General features: G+C 42.4%; 1 protein-coding gene across 1 annotated transcript in view; it reads right to left on the bottom strand.

Moving 5' to 3' along the window:
- HUNK (hormonally up-regulated Neu-associated kinase) overlaps window positions 1-18,530 on the bottom strand; it is a 66,686-nt gene that overhangs the window by 27,310 nt on the left and 20,846 nt on the right. The window contains exons 2-4 of the mRNA XM_035116775.3: window positions 15,214-15,506; window positions 4,089-4,144; window positions 908-1,043 (exon numbers count right to left, since the gene is read on the bottom strand). Of these exons, the coding sequence (XP_034972666.1) occupies window positions 908-1,043; window positions 4,089-4,144; window positions 15,214-15,506 (485 nt within the window). The remainder of the gene's footprint in view (window positions 1-907; window positions 1,044-4,088; window positions 4,145-15,213; window positions 15,507-18,530) is intronic.

The raw sequence follows: 18,530 nt of genomic DNA on the forward strand, positions 1-18,530 counted from the left end.
AAAGGACAAGAAAAAAGCACGATGGCATTCTCTGTTTGAATAATGTCACAGTAAGAGCTTCTTCATTCAGCAGCTCCAGCTTGCTGTGGATGGGTGACCCTATGTAGGAGCAACCAATTAAGAAGCAGTGTGACAGTTTCGATTTGGATTTTCTCGAAGCACATACACTGTAAATTGGGCTTCAACATATAAAGCTCTCTGAACTAGCTGCTTGCAAACAAAGGACAAAGCAAAACAAAAAATCCCCAAGAAGGAAACTCATTTCTGCTCTTAACTGCACCGAGATCAATGGAATTAATTCAAATTTCCAGACAGGGAAGTCTGAACATTTCTTGAAACACATTCATCTTTGTTTGCTTGTAGTACCCTGGAGTATTAAGATTTCCACTGCAGTCACTGAAAAGTTCCTATCAGTTCCTATAAAAGCAAATTATTTGACAAGTTTCTTCAGCCAAACATATCTCCTTGTTTTCTGACAACATCATTATGGGTAACTTCTGTCCCTGCTCCACAAACAGATGTAGACCACAGTTTGTAAATCCCAATGGCCAAGGTCAACTAAACACACTAGGCAGCAATTACTTTGGAGAATGAATTGAATCATCTTACGTTTGGAAATTCCTGGCAAATTGAAATCCTGACATTGTAAATGCTAACATTTGCAATCATCAGCACTGTAAACCATAGCTGCCAAGTTATCCCTTTTTTACAGGGATTTTCCCTTATGCTGAATAGGCTTCCTCGCGAGAAAAGCGAAAACTTGGCAGCTATGCTGTAAACTATTTTTCCAAAGTTACATATTTTTATTTACTAACAGCTCCAATTAGAACTTATATAAAAAGTCAAGCAAGAGAAGTCAACCCCCACCCCCCGCATGCATGTAGCTTTTTCAATTATAGTAACTCACATGGACCAAACATCTATTTTGGGACCATATTTTTTTCTTGCAAGCAGCTCTGGTGCTGCGTAGGCTGGACTACCGCACTGCGTGCTGAATGGATCAGAGTATCCCAAGATACTTGCACAGTTGCTCAAGCCAAAATCTGTGAAAAAGAAAATAAAGCTTTCAACATTGCACAGGAGAAACAACCACCTCGCAATATTTGTCCTTTGCTGCAATCAGCATGATTTCATTTACCCAGTTAAAGGCTTCCTTTTTAGTTAGGAGCTTTTTATTTGAGTCTAGGGGAAATTTAAATATAAATTTAGTCAGGAAACTTAGGAAAAAATATGACAGTATGAGCTCAAGTGTCTTAAGTAAATGTACTGTATATAAAATAGCTTTCTCCTTGCCTGGCAGAACTATTTGAGAGTCTGGAATCTTAAGAGTACAACCCTGCTCTCCTAGCATCTTTGTAACAATGTGTGTGGTTGCATGCTACAGAACGGAGTATAGCCCTACCTATAACATCATGAGGATTTCACCAGATACATGGGTAAGGACTTGAAACCTATTTCTTTGGATCATGGATGAAGTGATAGACATATAGAGGATTTACACGCCAAAACAGTATTTCCATCATTGGAGACCTGGGATTCTTAAGGACATCAGGAGGGCTAAGGGAACTTGAAACCTGTACTTCAGATGGAGAGCACACTGTGAGGTTACACAATACCATGAAACAATATTTTTTTGTCATTGGGGCTCCCAAGGTTCTGGGTCAGAGGGAGAGACCCATTCAGGGGCAACACTATGATCGCACAGAGGGGTCACAATGCACCCCCCAAACCATGTTAAAGGCAGAACCCCAATATAGTATTTTCAGGGGGAATCCTAAAGCAATCCTAAACAGGGGGGGCAGGGCTTATAGTCAAAAGGGGGCACAGCACCTGTCACTTTTCAGTTTGATGGATGGTAGTTCTATGTATGCATATGAGTGTATATCTCCCTTAAAGGTTTTATACGCTTTAAACATTCAGAAACAGTCTCACACAGAGCTTTGTGTAGTTCACAATGTCTTGTTCGCTTTTTACTTTTGGTCCCATTTTAGGCAACAATTTTCATCACCTCAGAGGTGATGAAGCCTCTCTGATGAAATCATCATCATCTGGCTTCTACTGTGCACCCAGACTCATTGCTGCTAGAAAATGTGTAGGCATAGAATTAAATACATAAACAGATGTTCTGCTAAGGGGAATATTTTCCTATCAATGCCCACAACTAGCATTAATGGGAGTTATAAACAGATAGTAGAATAAGATGAGTAATCCTATCGTGTCTGCAAAATGTGGAAGAACAGTGCTCTGAATGAAGTTGATAGGCAGTTGAAGAATCAATGGGCCATTGACAAATTAGATATAAATATAAAAGGCTTCTCAAACAGTTTCACATTCTAATTCTGCAGATGAGTAAGCCAATCATATGGAGTGGGTGGGGTTTTGCCTGATGCTGTGAGACTAAGGCTGTGTTCACACAACAGTGTATTTCATTTCCACAATGTTACCTAATTTTAATTGCTGCATTATATTTGAGCATTCACGTGACGTAAAAGCCATTTCCAGAAATGTAACAGAATATAGCACACGTTTAGTACTCATCTATGTGTAATTAACTTCCAGGGGAAAAAATCTATTTGCAAATAAAACAGAAAGGCAAAACTTTCTTGGAACTGAAGCTCTCAAATCCACACATTAAAAAACAATGGTACAGTGATAGAAGTATATTCACACTCCAATGATATTTGCAATGATATGGCATTATGCACGCTCAAATTTTAGATTCCCTGTTCTTAAAAACACCATGCTTCCAGAAACAGCCCAGGTGCTGTATTTGTTTGTGGCAAAAGGAGTGATTAGGGCCCGAGAATACACATTATTAGGACTACATTTGCATGCAAGTCGCAGGTGGCACTGTGGGTTAAACCACAGAGCCTAGGGCTTGCTGATCTGAAGGTCGGCGGTTCGAATCCCCGCAACGGGGTGAGCTCCCGTTGCTCGGTCCCAGCTCCTGCCAACCTAGCAGTTCGAAAGCATGTCAAAGTGCAAGTAGATAAATAGGCACTGCTCCAGCGGGAAGGTAAACGACGTTTCCGTGTGCTGCTCTGGTTCGGCAGAAGCAGCTTTGTCATGCTGACCACATGACCTGGAAGCTGTACGCAAGCTCCCTCGGCCAATAACGCGAGATGAGCGCCGCAACCCCAGAGTCGGTCACGACTGGACCTAATGGTCAGGGGTCCCTTTACCTTTACAGGAAAACAAGCATCAACCATTTCAGCTGATTATTTTTCAGGGACTGTTAATCATATTGAAAATGGCATTTTCCCATACTGCTTTAACCTCTCTATTTTTTTGTTTAAAAATGTTGACATCCCTTGTGAAAATGGCTTTTATGACCACAGTTTTATGAGGAAGTAGCTTACTGAAGTCACCAAATGGTAAAAACTTGCTGGTTGAATCTGTCTCCCGAGTGAGAGATAAGAGGGGAGTGTGTACACCCTAGGTGATAAATAGAGGTGGATGTTTTTTCTGTTACTTGTCATAGGGTGAAATGACATTCCTAACATACATCCACTGTGATGATTTGTACTTTGTAATTTTGCCCATGTGGAATAATGGTTGGACTATGACCTGGGAGACTGAGATTCAAATTTCCAATCAACCATGAAGTTCACTGGGTGACCCCAAACCAGTCAACATCTGTTAGCCTAACCTACCTCACAAGGTTGTTGTGAGGATAAAATGGGGAGAACCATGTACACCACCTTGAGCTCCTTGGAAGAAAAGGTGGTATATAAATCTAATAGTATTGTATTTTTGTTGTATATTGCTTTTAGGTCTTGTTTTCATTTGTTAATGCTTTGTTAGTGAACTCGTTTCTTTTTTAAAAGGAGCATACAGATGTGAAATTTAATGAAATCAAATCAATTTAAAGTGTCTTACTTGCAAGTAACACGTTTGGGGCTGTGTGCTACTTACCAGTGCTCATTGACAAAAAATTATATACGCTTAGATTAGAAGATCGCAACTTCTTTTGCCACACTCCTACAAAAAGCACTGCTATATATTGCCACACAGAATGTTACAGGACATCTAAGGCTCCCCTTATAACAAAAATACCAGTCAACAAAATTGCAATACGAGTTTCATACCAATAAGCTTGATATTGTTGTCGTCATCAAGCAAGAGATTTTCTATCTTCAAATCTCTGAAACAGACAAACATGTTTAATGAGAATGCAGGCCATTAAGCTTTTGATTTTTTCAAAGTTTCAGTAACCACTGTCATTTTCCACTTGCATCAGATTGTTATTAGGATCTTAATGTTATGATATAGAGATGGTAGAGTTATAGTCCAATGTAGTTATCATGCGGGTACACCTGGTCTAATATGTGTTGGGGCACAATCCATCAAACAGTTCTATTCCACAAAACTGACTGAAATTAATTAGAGTTGCACCGGAATATTGTGGCTGGGAAGTCTAGTGGTATTTCCCTGCATTGCAGTATGTGTTATGAAACCATATTAGATAGTCTCCATTTGAAAAAACGCGAGAACAGACAGTTTTTGTACAGAGAAAACAGTTTTATAATGCACTTGGTAGCATAGTAGATTTATGCTACCAAATGATATTTACTGGGTCTAGTCTTCTGCATGGAAAAGAAATGCAGGCACAATCAGGCTGAAAAACATATATCACCATAACGCAAGTGGAAGAAGGAAAGTGGTTCACTGACTTCAAAGCAGAGTTTGGGATATTTGTGGCCTTGTGTTAAACTGCATTCCTAAGGCAAACCTACAGAAGAAAAGCTAACTTTGCATTTCAAAAGGAAGCGAATCTCAGTTCTGCAGAATTCTGACATAAATATTGCACCAGCCATCAGACTGTACTTAAAATTAGTTGGCTGAATGCATCTAGAGATCAAGCAATGGGTGTCAAGAAACAAAATCTAATGTGCCTGGAATAACTGTACTTGAACGGTGCTATCAGAGACTTTCAAATGTTTTTGTCATTGGTTGCATTTTATTTCCATAGCCTCTGCAATGTTCAAAATGCTTTACAATCACTATCTCTGCCATCCTTGTAATAACCTACCTGAGGGCCTATTAATGTTACCTCTTGGAACAGAACAAGTTGCCAAAAATGCCTAAGTATTTTACTATCCTGCTAACACTTTGTTTTACGTAGCAAGAAGGAGCAAGGCCAAACTGAATGTTGTAGAGATTTAATGTATCAACTTTAAAAAAATGCATATAGCAACAGCTGCAGGGTGGGGGTGGGAGGTGGGGAGAGATACTACCAAGACTGCACCAGGCATGGATGAGGAAATTTAACCTTTTCCTCCCCTGGAGATCTCTAAAGTAAAGTATCTCTTCTGAAGTTGCTATGTGCATTAGAAGAAAAGTTGCCCTTATTGGGGGCAACTTCAGAAGAGAAGCTTGCAAGTTAGAGGAAGACTTATGTTTAAGTTGTACCTTCTTCTCTACCAGTACCTGCAAATAGGCTTCATCAGCTGTAAACAGCCATTCATTGAGATTCAGAACTTCAAAAAGTCACACTTTTTGAAGTGAGAGTCAGGATGGTTTAAATACCTCAGCAATGCTTCAGGGGTGATTAGAAAGTCCTTTGTTTTTATGTTTTATTGTAATTCTGTTGGTGTGAGCCGCCCTGAGCCTGGTTTTTGACTGGGGAGGGTGGGGTATAAATAAAAATTTATTATAATTATTATTATTATTATTATTATTATTGACTGTGGGCAACAATGTGAATTGGAAGTCATAACAAACAAACACAAGAACATTATTGTTGTATTGTATGATAATCTATAAGGAAAGACATATTTGACATTATCCACCAAGGTCTAACAAATGCCATGAGTGACCCAAGCAGACAGTATGGTGACATGGTGAATAACAAAATAGATGTATTTGGAAAGAATTAGGAATGTCCTATGACTAGTTGTTGCCTACATTCTCAACTGGTGTATCCTCTAAGTCTTCCATTACATGGCCCAATGGAGGAAACTTGGGCTATTACCAGACATAAGAGGCTGTCTGGCAGCACCTATGATGCAGAGAATGATATATGAAAAGATAATTCTTAGTCCCTTTTAAGATAGGAAATGAAGACGGAGCGACAGTGGCTTGTCCAAGGTGATACCATGGAGGTACAGCATTCAGACTTTGATCTCTTACCGGTACATACATATACTATTATAGCTCACAAAATACAGATGTGTGTATATTTTACCATCTCCCAAGCATTGCTTAATAAACCAAGTTCAAGTGATATGCATCTTGTTCCACACTGAAAGAAATAGTGGAAAAAACAGATACACAGGAAGCTGTCTTTGCCACTGGTACATTATTAAATTCCTTTCTCTGACATTCTGACAGTAATTGCACTGAATAGGATTGAATTTGGTTAAAATTACTTTAAAAGGGTTGTTGAGAATTTCCTGTGGGATGCTATTGCAAGCACCAAAGCCTTAACTTCATTGTCTTTGTTGTTCTTACTCCCTTAGGAGGCTTAATGCTCATCCTGTTTTTGACAGCATGAAGGCCTCTGTAAATATCTTCTAAAAAGAAAAAAGCTTCCCATATATTGCCATTTGGAATTGTTTTGTTGCTGTCAGACAAAGAGACAATGACTGCTATCTAATTCTGATTTGAGATTGATGCTTCTATGGCTTCAACAATGAACAAACCACAGGCCAAAGTTTACAGACCTTCTCAAAATGACCCCACAGAGACAGGACAGGCATCAGAAATGACTGCTTGGCAAGAGCTTTTGGCTATAAAAAGGATGTACTGTACAGTATTCTTAAAACGGGATTCTCAATTTGGCATTACAAACTTCATTAGGTCAAGGGAAAATCAGCCAAGCTTCCTCAAATGTTGCTAGGACAAGACAAACACAGACTGACAGTCATAGAATCATCTTTTACAATATAATCTGGCAACAAGCAATCCAGAAGAGCATGAAGAAGGCTACAGTGCCCATCTTACATGCCTTAAAGTCCAATCAATGATGGAAGACCCTAGGGAAGCCAATAGCTCCCAAGCAAAATGACTGGGCATGGTGACTGTGTTAAAAGGAGCAGCCCTGGGCTCCTTTGGAAGGAAAGGCAGGGTAGAAATAAATAAAAGGAGCTCCTCTGGGATGCTACTGCTTTGGCACTTTGAGCACCAAAACAGATTCTGAGAACATAACAAGCCCTGCTGCAGCTGACTAAAGGCCCATATAGTCAAGCATCCTATTCTCACAGTGGCCAACCAGATGTTAATGGGAAGCTGACAAATTGAACAATAAAAGCACTCTTCCCACTCTGCAACTGGTATTCAGAGGCCCTCCAACACTGGGCAGAGAACAGAGTCATCACTACTAGCAGCCTCTGCTTATCCTCCATCAATCTGCCTATCCCCCTTTTAAAACTGTCCAAAGATATCCACACTGAACACACTGAACCAAAACAAAAACAAACCATGGGGCAAACTGCACATGACAGGAACCTATGAATTTCTTTCAAAGATATTGGTAACCTCATCTCTTTGGGAAAAAACGCCCAAGGATGACTGCATTTTGTGGACAAACATTAGGAATTAGCTAAGTAAACCCTCCTTTTGGGTCCTGATTTACAGACTTTGATTATACTTCACTGTTAAAAAAGGAAATTAGAAAAGCAATTTGGTGTAATGTTTACCCCATTGTCCCTTCGAGTTGTTGGGAATGGGAAGGTGAAGCAGTGGGCTCATGTAGTGGCAACTCTCTGTTCTCTCATAGGATAACAGGATTCATATTATGTGAAGTAGCGGCTTTGAAATGACTAGCTCACCACCCAGAAAATTGCTGGATACTGGTGGATTGGCTACTAGGTAGCATAAGTGAGTTTACAGAACACAGGCTGTGCTCACGCACCTTTCTAAGCAGGGTGGATTTGATTTAAATCACGATTTAAATCACTAGTCAGTAAGGCTTGATTTAAATCATAGTTTTCTACATAAAGACTAATTCTTGCTGGTATAACTTTAATATGCAAGTAGATGAAGATTTTTAGAATAACAACTTTTCATATTAGTTTTTTATCCCCAGTTTAATGGGTTATTCATATTTGGACAACTTTACTGTTGTACTTAGGAAGGAGAAAAATAATTATTACCTTAATAATAACAATTTAAATAAATGTATTCAACTGAAACAATAACATTACAGCATGTTATTTGCTTAAACAAACATCCATGTTTGTTAACTAATTTGGCTAAACAAAAACAATATATATATATATTAAGAAACTTAGACTGTCAGCCCAGCCTACACATGAAAAACTTAAATACTGTCCACTCCAAACAATCAGAAAAATATTGTTTCTATTCTATTCACTGAACTTCTTGAAACTTAGCACTGAAAGGGTTGTTTCTGTATTCATAGGTTTGTAGAACAATAGGATTAAGGTCTTTTTCTCAACTCTGTTCATGTTATAACATTTTTGCTGTGAAGAAGAGGCATGTGATCTCTGTTGAGACAAATTCAGTTTTGAGAACTGCAAAAGTAAACCAAGCATCTGTGATAATATCTTGTAGGCAGAGAAACTGCCCAATAATCTTACAAAAACCTCTGGAAGAGCATGGCATTGTGAATGGATTAATGGAATTTATTTACCCCAAAAAATAAACATATACAACCTTATTCTACATAATAAAAAAACTATTCTTTATTTCATGATGGAATAACCTTTGGATGGTAATATATTTTCCTCAAAAAGCATTTTATTTAAAAAAAATCCAATTTAAATCAAAAAAATCGATTTAAATCAAAAAAATCCGATTTAAATCAAAAAAATCCGTTTTTTTTTATTTTTTAAAAAAAATCATTGATTTTTATCCACCCTGTTTCTAAGTCAAACCATGGTTTAACACGAATGCATGAATGTGCTGGCTCCCAGGGAGGAGACTGCTTCCATTTTGCTCCTCCTCAATTCTTTTAGCTCAACACAACACGGCAGCTAAGATTTGGCTTAGTGTGTCATCTGAACGTGGGACTGTGCTTAAAACTCTCCCCTCCTTTACCATGATCTGTAAAGGTACCCCTGACCATTAGGCCCAGTCGCGGACGACTCTGGGGTTGCAGCGCTCATCTTGCTCTATAGGCCGAGGGAGCCGGCGTTTGTCCGCAGACAGCTTCTGGGTCATGTGGCCAGCATGACTAAGCCACTTCTGGTGAACCAGAGCAGCACACGGAAACGCCGTTTACCTTCCTGCCGGAGCAGTACCTATTTATCTACTTGTACTTTGACGTGCTTTCGAACTGCTAGGTGGGCAGGAGCTGGGACCAAACAACGGGAGCTCACCCCGTCGCGGGGATTCGAACCGCCGACCTTCTGATTGGCAAGCCCTAGGCTCAGTGGTTTAGATCTGTAGCCAAGAACAAACCTTGGCTAGATGTCATGGTTAAGAAGAGAGCTTAACCAAAACCCCATGTTTGGATGACACACTAAGCCAGCGTTTCTCAACCGCTGTTCCGCGGTACACTAGTGTGCCGCGAGAGGCTGGCTGGTGTGCCGCGACATGCCGCGGCGAGAAGGGCGACTTGCTGCCTTGTCACGTGCCGCCGGCCTTGGGCAGCCCAAAAAAAAAAGAGAGAGAGAGAGAAGAGGCCAGGCACTGCAGGGCACTTTGGAGCGCTCCGCTTTGCAGCCGCCGGCCTTGGGCAGCCCCCCCCCAAAAAAAGAAGAAGAAGAAGAAGAGGCCAGGCGCTGCAGGGCGCTCCGAGCGCTCGCCGTTTCGGAGCGCTCCGCTCTGCAGCCGCCGGCCTTGGGCAGCAAAAAAGAAAAGAGGCCTGGCGCTGCAGGGCACTCCGAGCGCTCACCGTTTCGGAGCGCTCCGCTCTGCAGCCGCCGGTTCCAGGCACCGAGGCGGCAGGCCTCGGGCAGCCCCCCCCAAAAGAAGAGGCCAGGCGCTGCAGGGCGCTCCGCGCGCTCCCTGCTGCTACAGCAGCAGCAACAGCAGCCGGTTCCAGGCCCCTCTGGCTGGCTGGGGCGCTCGGTGGTCTCGCTCTACAGGGCATGGAGGTATGTCTTATGGAGGTGGTGTGCCTCGTGATTTTTTTCACGGAACAAGTGTGCCGTGGCCCAAAAAAGGTTGCGAAACACTGCACTAAGCCAAACCTTGACTTAACTATCACAGCACACTAAAAACTAAGAGGACTAGGGAGGAACAAAGGAGAATCAATATGTTCAGGCAGTCTCAGTAAGCCACAGTTCAGTTTACTGTGTGACATGTGAACCAGGTTACTATAGCTCACAAGGTTAAGGAGGTTTCACTTTTAGGCCAAGTACTGAAAATGACAGGCAGGACAAAAGAATAAATATTTCCTTAGCCGAAGAGTTGGAAACCTTGAGCACTTCTTTTAACCTTAAAATACCTAGTATTTTCATATGATAGTAAAATAGCTGAATTCTAGGTCACAAAAGTTTTAAGGTTCTTCAATAATTACAATTCACTATTCTCAATTTTCAATAACATGACTCATGTTGATTAGATGACTGAATTTAATCACTGCTCTCCCTCAATCTACGGTAATTATTTACCTACTTTACCACACAAGGACAAATAATTTGTGATAGAGCCGGCTGAATAATATCTCTAATGAATTTGATTTTGTTGGTGGTGGAGGAGGAAGTCCTCACCTGTTCTGTTAAACAAGCTCAGAGATCATGAGTACATATTGTAAAAGGTACAGCAGCAAGAAATTCCATCCTGCAAGAACAGCCATGTCTTGTTTATCATAAAGAGAGAATGTGAACACCTACAGATCTCAGATGAGGTGCGAGTGCTGTTATTTTTAGAGCTGATTTAAAATAACTTTATCACCAACTGCACTTAAGGCAAGAATGAATTGTGACTTTCTAAAACATGGATTTGGCACTCCTTTTTAAAGGGTCCATTATAATTAAAGTAATAGCAAACTGCTTAAATTGATAGGTGACACATAGTGCTTGCACACTTTTAGAGCCTGCCTATAAAGCAACTCTCTACACCACGGGTGTCAGACACAAGGCCCGCGGGCCAAATCCGGCCCACCAGACCTTGTGATGTGGCCCGCCGCCCGCCCGCCGCCAGACCTCGCGATGTGGCCCGCCCGCCTGCCCACTGGCCGCTCGCCCAGGCCCGGCGCGTTCACTTAGGCGAGCCTGCGCCCCCAACAGCAGCAGCCGTGTAACATGAGGGAAACGGGAAAACCCAGCGCAAAAAGCAAACGTCGCTTGTGAAGGCGGGGGTGGGGGTGGGGGGGAAAGGGCAGCGGCTGCGGCGTCACTTATATACAGCAGCAGCAGCAGCAGCAGCAGGAGCCTCCTTCACGGCCCGCTCCTCTGACTGGGTGCGGCCGACCCACCCTCGCTTGGCTATTGGATGTGGGGGGGAAGTGGGCGGGGCTCCAGCGGCGGCCGAGGCAGGCGCGGGCCTTTTCCTAACCGTCGTCTGCGGCGCGCGCATTAATGGACCGTCACAACAAGCAGCAGCAGCGGAGGAGGAGGAGGAGGAGGCTGGCGGTGTATGGGCTCATGAATATGGAGGAGGTGGGCGTGGCCGACGCAGGGGCTCGTTTTCCTCCCCTCACGCCGCGAGAAAATGGTGGCGCCGGCGGCGGCAGCAACAGCATCGGCGGCGCTCGGCGTCCGGGCCGCGGGGTCTCCGCCGCCGCCGCCGCTCCTGCGACGGGGCCGGAGGAGGCGGCGCCAGGGCGGGCCTGAGGAGAAAGAGGCGGCGGAGGGCCCCGGTGCGCCTGCGGGCCGCGGCGCTGCCCGCCTCAGGGCCCTGGCCGCCCGTTTTGCCGCAGCCGCCTCGGCAGCTTCTCCTCGCAGCCGGTTCGGACCCCCTCGGAAGGGGAGACGCCGCCTCCGCCTCCTCCCCCGCCACCGCCCACCCAGGCAGAGCGAGGTGCGGCGACCGCCCGTGCGCGACACGTATCATGTGAATGGGTTGTGTGTGTGTGTGTGTGTGTGTGTGTGAGAGAGAGAGAGAGAGAGAGAGAGAGAGAAGGAAATGCACGTTGACGTTGGCTGCTCGTGTTTCTGCCTCAGGGTGTGTGTTTTTTGGACAGGCGCCCCAGTTGCCAGCGAAGCATGTCGGGATGTGTGTGTGTGTGTGTGTGTTTGTTTGTTTGAAAACAGCCGTGTGCTGGAGGTCCATGTTTTATACATCTTGGGTGCACTCAAGGAGGAGTGTAACAAGCACATGTATTGTGCAGTCAGATGCAATTGGCTGGGGCTCCTTTTTGTTTGCATTCTTATCTTGTGCATTGTCCACACCCCTTGGCACAGTTGGCATCAGTCTGAAGTGTACAGTATCTTGTGAAGTGAAGGAGTCCTGTGTGTGTATTTCTTCCTTGCAGGGGCAGATCATTCAGGGGAGCAGTCTCTAGACATGCCCCCTTCAATTTTCTTTATTGCCTTTATATCCCACTTTCTCTCCAAGTTGCTGAAGGTGTTGTATTCTTCCTCCCCATTTTATCCCCACAACAACCCTGTGAGGTAGGTTAGGCTGAGAACTAGCCCAAGGTCACCCTAGGATAGGGAGTAAGAGGGAAAGTAGTGGAAATAGGGGTGGAGGAGAAATACTGTTCAGTTTACATTGCAATGTGAACCTACCTAATTTGTGCTTCTGGAAGCAATACACAAACCAAAAATTAATTGTACTTCAGAATTCACACTTCTCCCAAGCGCCTCACAGCAGCGGACGGCCCGGAGGCTGGGTTTTTTGTTTGTTTTAGCTGCTGTAAATATGAAATTTGCTTTCAAAAATCCCTATAGTTTAAGCGTGTTCACCTGACAGGTTCCCATTCTTCTGCACTGCAGGCAGAATCCACCCCCTTCCCAGTGCTAAATGCAAAGCAATATGCTCCCTGTGCATATTTCTTAGCCTGTACTTGTGCTGTTGAGGTCCCATCAGGCATAAGGAAGAATCCTATACAAATGTGCTGTTAAAAAGCAGGTGCATCTGTGCAGCCAGTCTCCTAATTACAGCAAAATAAACATGTCTTGAAAAAGGGTTGTAATGATGGCAAATTCCTCAGCCAAATTCAGGGCATGCAGCCATTCTGCTAATAACCCTAGACGCCAACTAAGTACATGCAATTTATTCTGAAACAGCACCAATCTCTTTGCCAACTTTATAGCAACTTAATTCCATGCTCAAATGTCATTTTGAATAAGGTCACAAGGATGATTTTTGCTTGTGACTCCATCATGCGATTTAAAATCCAAACTCCCCTAAGCAACACATGTGAATGACAAAATCGATGAGGTCACGCAAGTAGTGTAACAGATTATAAGGCTGCATCCAAATATTCCCCCCCTTCCCCCCCTTGTCTTTCAGGGAATCTTGTCCATCACTACAAACCTCTGGTAAATTTCAAAGAAGTCCCAGCATCCCTCAGAATACACTTTGAAAGCCACTGTTCTTTCGGAAGGAATACCACCTCCCCCTCAAGAGCAGGGTCACCTAAATGTATGGAAGGTGGTCAGAATATGCACCTGATCCTAAAGTTCCAGGTGAATGAGGAACCATGAGGGGAGAAAAAAGACCATTGATACACACAGAGACCATTGGTACACTCACAAAAAGAGAACACAGATTTGCCTTAAATTTACGTATGTATAAATGTTAATTCAGAAACAATTACTAATTTAAATAGAAAAACAATAAATGTCACCATAGCGGGCAAAGCTGTGACCAGGTATATATGCTCAGTCTGCCTGGTCAAGTGCTGATTGTTAATCTTCAGAATCTCTGCTCTCCCTTCTTATGGTTCTTTATGTTTAAACTAGGTATGGGCAGGACAGCATTTCAAATAGAGGACTCCTTCCAACAGAGAACTATTTACTGTAAAGTAGGATACACATCCAGGCAGGGCCATGGGGTCTTGGAATTGAGTTTTTTTGCAGCAGCAGGGATGGAATTTAACATAGGCATGCAAAGCTGGTGTGTCTCTTTGCTTTGGCAGTGAAAAAAACCCAACGTATGTTTGACTATGTGCTGACACAGAATTATCTGTGCTTACGGTTTCTGTTGTAGCTTCGCATGTGATAATTTATCGGTCTCCTTTTATTGAATTATGAGTTCAAACCTTAGACGTGACCAAACTCATCATTTTGTTTATCCCTTGGAAACCAGTGCTCTACTAAAATTAAAACAAAACTCAGCAAATTGCTATTTCATCAAACTCCTGACAGTAAGAGCTGTTTGGCAGTGGAATTTACTACCAAGGAGTGTGGTGGAGTCTCCTTCTTTGGAGGTCTTTAAGCAGAGGCTTGACAGGCATATGTCAAGAATGCTTTGATGGTGTTTCCTGCTTGGCAGGGAGTTGGACTGGATGGCCCTTGTGGTCTCTTCCAACTCTATGATTCTATGATAGGGGGGGGGGGTCTGCTTATTATTCTGCTTAAAAGTCTGAGCGGTAGACTTTGGATATATCCGTGTCACTTTACAGTGGTATAAGGACCATAAACTACAATCAAATAACTCAAAAATGCCCAAGAAAAGAAAAGTTGATGCAGAGGGAAGGCAATTTCAGGAGAGATGGGAAAGTGAATACATGTTTGTGATTAATGGAGACAATAATTTATGATAATAAAGAGTGGACACATAGTCCTACAGATACAACCGGCCCTTTGAGGGTGACCAAACTGCTGATGCGGCCCCCGATGAATTTGAGTTTGACACCCCTGCTCTACACTCTTGGCTGGATATTGTGCCAGTCAACTAAATCACACGAAGTAGAAAAGATAGGTATATAATTTAACCATTTAGCTTGCCTTTTCTGCCATTAAGTCTTTCAAACTGGATTATAGCCTATAGTTAAAACAAAATATAATTTAAAACACTTAAAATTAATCAATTACCTAACCAGTTAAATTTTTTTTAAAGAAAAAACAACCACTGGCATATCAAGAATTAACAGCAAATTATAAAAAATATAAAATCGGAGTCCACAAAAGTTCTGTTGTAAAACGTTAAGTTTCAACCGACCACCTGAAACTCTGAACCGAACAAAAATGATACAATTTCCCTTGGGAAAACGTCACATACAAGTTCCATCTTGTTTTATTTATAACTGCCACTGCTTAATTTATGTAATGACAGATTGCTTTTATTAAACTACAGTACTGTTCAATAGTTGCTGAATGATATTTGTATCTGTGAATATACTGTAAACATCTCTGTGAAGGCTGGTCTTCAAAAGCAGGACATTCATGTTAAATAAAAAAGCAAATTCACCTGTGAACCACCCCTGCACGATGTAGGTGTTCAACAGCCAAGATAAGCTGCCGGATGTATTTACGTGCTTCATGCTCTTCCAGCCTCTTTTTCTCATAGATTTTGTGCATCAAGTTGCCTCCTGGGCACAGCTCCATAACAAGGTAGTAACTGTTTTCCGTTTCCAAGATATCCAGTAGCTGAGCAATGTAAGGGTGTCGGATCATCTGCTGGATCTGTCCCTCCCGCCTCAGATTCTTGGTGACATAAGTGTCCTTTTTGGCTCTTTTCTTATCAATAACTTTCACTGCCACCTGATGGGAAAGAAAGACAGGCCATAGTTATTATTACCATTCTTGTGATTGCTCCTAACTCCAATCGTTCTATCATAACATTAACCTGAAAAGTGGGGGGGGACAAGGAAAGAAGGAACTGGAAGGGGGGGGAAAGTGAGTGCTGAATTATATGAATAGAATCTTAATCCTCCAGTGATGCACCCTACAAGCTTTTAAACATTATCTCTCTTTTTAAAAAGAAATGCCCAAAGGTCTTACATATATGGCGTTTGCTTTAAACCGTTTTCAATTTTGTTTTTAAAATTGTTGTTCCTACCCTGAGACCCTATGGTGAAAAGTGGCTAGTACGTTTATAAATATTATTAATATTAATATTACCTCCAAATGCAATACTAATTTAATTATGTCCAACAGTTGTGTAAGAAGGGATTTGTGACTTCTAAGCAATCCAATGCTAAGCATTTGCTGGTCAGCAGAACCCTCAAAAGCAAAAGTTATGGTACTTAATTCCTACCATATTGAATGTTATTTTTCTAATTTACACGAATAAGTAAATGTGAGATATCCAACAAATACCCTTTTATTTTAAATTGACTTCTATATCTTGATTCCAATTATTTAATTACTAAGCATTTGTATTTACATAACCTAAAAGCAGATTTCTAGGTCACAAGCATCTACTGATGTTTATTATGACATCTGTGGTATGAGCAGCAAAGGAATTATGCTAATAACCATTCCTCTTTCGCAGCCTATTTCTGCAGAGTTCTATGGCAAAGGAAATGATCATACCTTGCAAATGAGATCTATTAGCTCATTGTTCATTACTGCCATATTATTAGAATGGAAAAGGGAACTCGCTGTTCTTTCATGTTGTTGAGCTTTGCACTGAAATCAGTTTAAAAGGTTCCTGCCCATATAAAACAAAATCCAAAGCGGTGAAGACTCTTAAGTTTAGTGGTAGAGTACAAAGTCTGCATGTGAAAAGTCCCAAGTTTAATCCCCAGCATCTCCAAATGGGGCTCTAGCTTTGATGGACCCCAGACAACCTGTCCTCTGGCAGGCCAACCTACATAGCTGCAACAGAAATGTTTCAATCAGTGTTGGTGCCTGGGTCTAGCTACCCTTTCCCATGGTGCCTCTGACCATTGTGGAACATTGACAGGATGGCTGGATTCAGTCACACAAATCACTTCTTGGAATAATAATAATAATAATAATAATAATAATAATAATAATAATAATAATTTATTTATACCCTGCCCATCTGGCTGAGTTTCCCCAGCCACTCTGGACGGCTCCCAATCAAGTGTTAAAAACAATGCAGCATTAAATATTTAAACCTTCCCTAAACAGGGCTGCCTTCAGATGTCTTTTAAAAATAGGATAGCTGCTTATTTCCTTGACATCTGATGGGAGGGCGTTCCACAGGGCGGGCGCCACTACCGAGAAGGCCCTCTGTCTGGTTCCCTGTAACCTCACTTCTCACAATGAGGGAACCACCAGAAGGCCCTCGGTGCTGGATCTCAGTGTCGAGGCTGAACAATGGGGGTGGAGATGCTCCTTCAGGTATACAGGGCCGAGGCTGTTTAGGGCTTTAAAGGTCAGCACCAACACTTTGAATTGTGCTCGGAAACGTACTGGGAGCCAATGCAGAACTCTCAAGACTGGTGTTATGTAGTCTCGGCAGCCACGCCCAGTCACTAGTCTAGCTGCCGCATTCTGGATTAGTTGTAGTTTCCGGGTCACCTTCAAAGGTAGCCCCACATAGAGCACACAGCAGTAGTCCAAACGGGAGATAACTAGAGCATACACCACTCTGGTGAGACAGTCCGCAGGCAGGTAGGGTTTCAGCCTGCGTACCAGGTGGAGCTGGTAGACAGCTGCCCTGGATACAGAGATGAGCTGCGCCTCCATGGATAGCTGTGAGTCCAAAATGACTGCCAGGGGCACAGTTACCCCATTCAGGACCAGGGAGTCCTCCACACCAGCCCGCCCCCTTTCCCCCCAAGAACAGTACTTCTGTCTTGTCAGGATTCAACCTCAATCCATTAACCGCCAGCCTAAACCTCCATGTTCACATAGAGAGGCATTGAAGCAGTTCCCACATGGTTAACAGTCATCTGAATCCACTATGTCTCAAACAAAAAAACTGAATGTGCTTTTCTCCCAATGAAGTTAGAACAATAACTCAGATTAGCATAATGTGTTTAAACAAGCTATCCTTAAGGATTAGTCTGCTGAGGAGAAATTAATTCAGGCATACTGAAAGGTTGTTTCCTGTTCGCAGAATAGGAAATACCACTTGCAGGTGGAAACAGAAAAAAGTAGTGTTGGTTTTCCCCAGGATTGAAAGACACAGGAAGAAACAGAAATCTGTTGAAGTGCTTTATGAATCACAGAAAACAACGGCTTTCCTAACACCTACAAAACTCCAGAACACAATGTAGGATTCTCCCACCAACTTTTGCTCTTCATTACTAATATGATTACAGTACAATTAACTGAATTAAAATTGTTTGCAAAATCAAAGTATTAAACTGTATTAATAACAACTGAAATTGAAGCAGGTGTGCATAGGTGATAAATGCATGAAAACAATGTCTGTTAGTTTAACATCCTAAAAATGGCATTCAGAGTACTTATAGATGAGGACTTAGTATGCAAATGGATCGTTCAGTTATCCCAAACAGATAGTTGGTTTTTTTCTAATCGGATTTTTCCTGGGAAGGGAAATGCAGATGAAATGGAAAAATATGAGCTGGCACCTGAATGCTAACAATGCCGTGTGGATGCAGCAAAAAACCTGCATGCATGAAGAACACAATAGGCATCCATCTGGAACCATGCTTAGACAATTTCCTATATTCTTTTACCGCTCAATCCTGTGCGTGTTTACTTGAAAATAAGCCTAATCAGGTTTAATGGGGCTTATTCCCAATGGAAATGGAAACAACTTTCCATGTATGGTAACCTTGTGCCCACCAGACTGCTCTTTACACATAGCTATTTCATCTGCATCACATTGCTTTGATAAGGGAC

Source organism: Zootoca vivipara, chromosome 4 (assembly GCF_965207765.1).
Source record: "Zootoca vivipara chromosome 4, rZooViv2.hap1.1, whole genome shotgun sequence".
NCBI classification, from domain to species: Eukaryota; Metazoa; Chordata; class Lepidosauria; order Squamata; family Lacertidae; genus Zootoca; species Zootoca vivipara.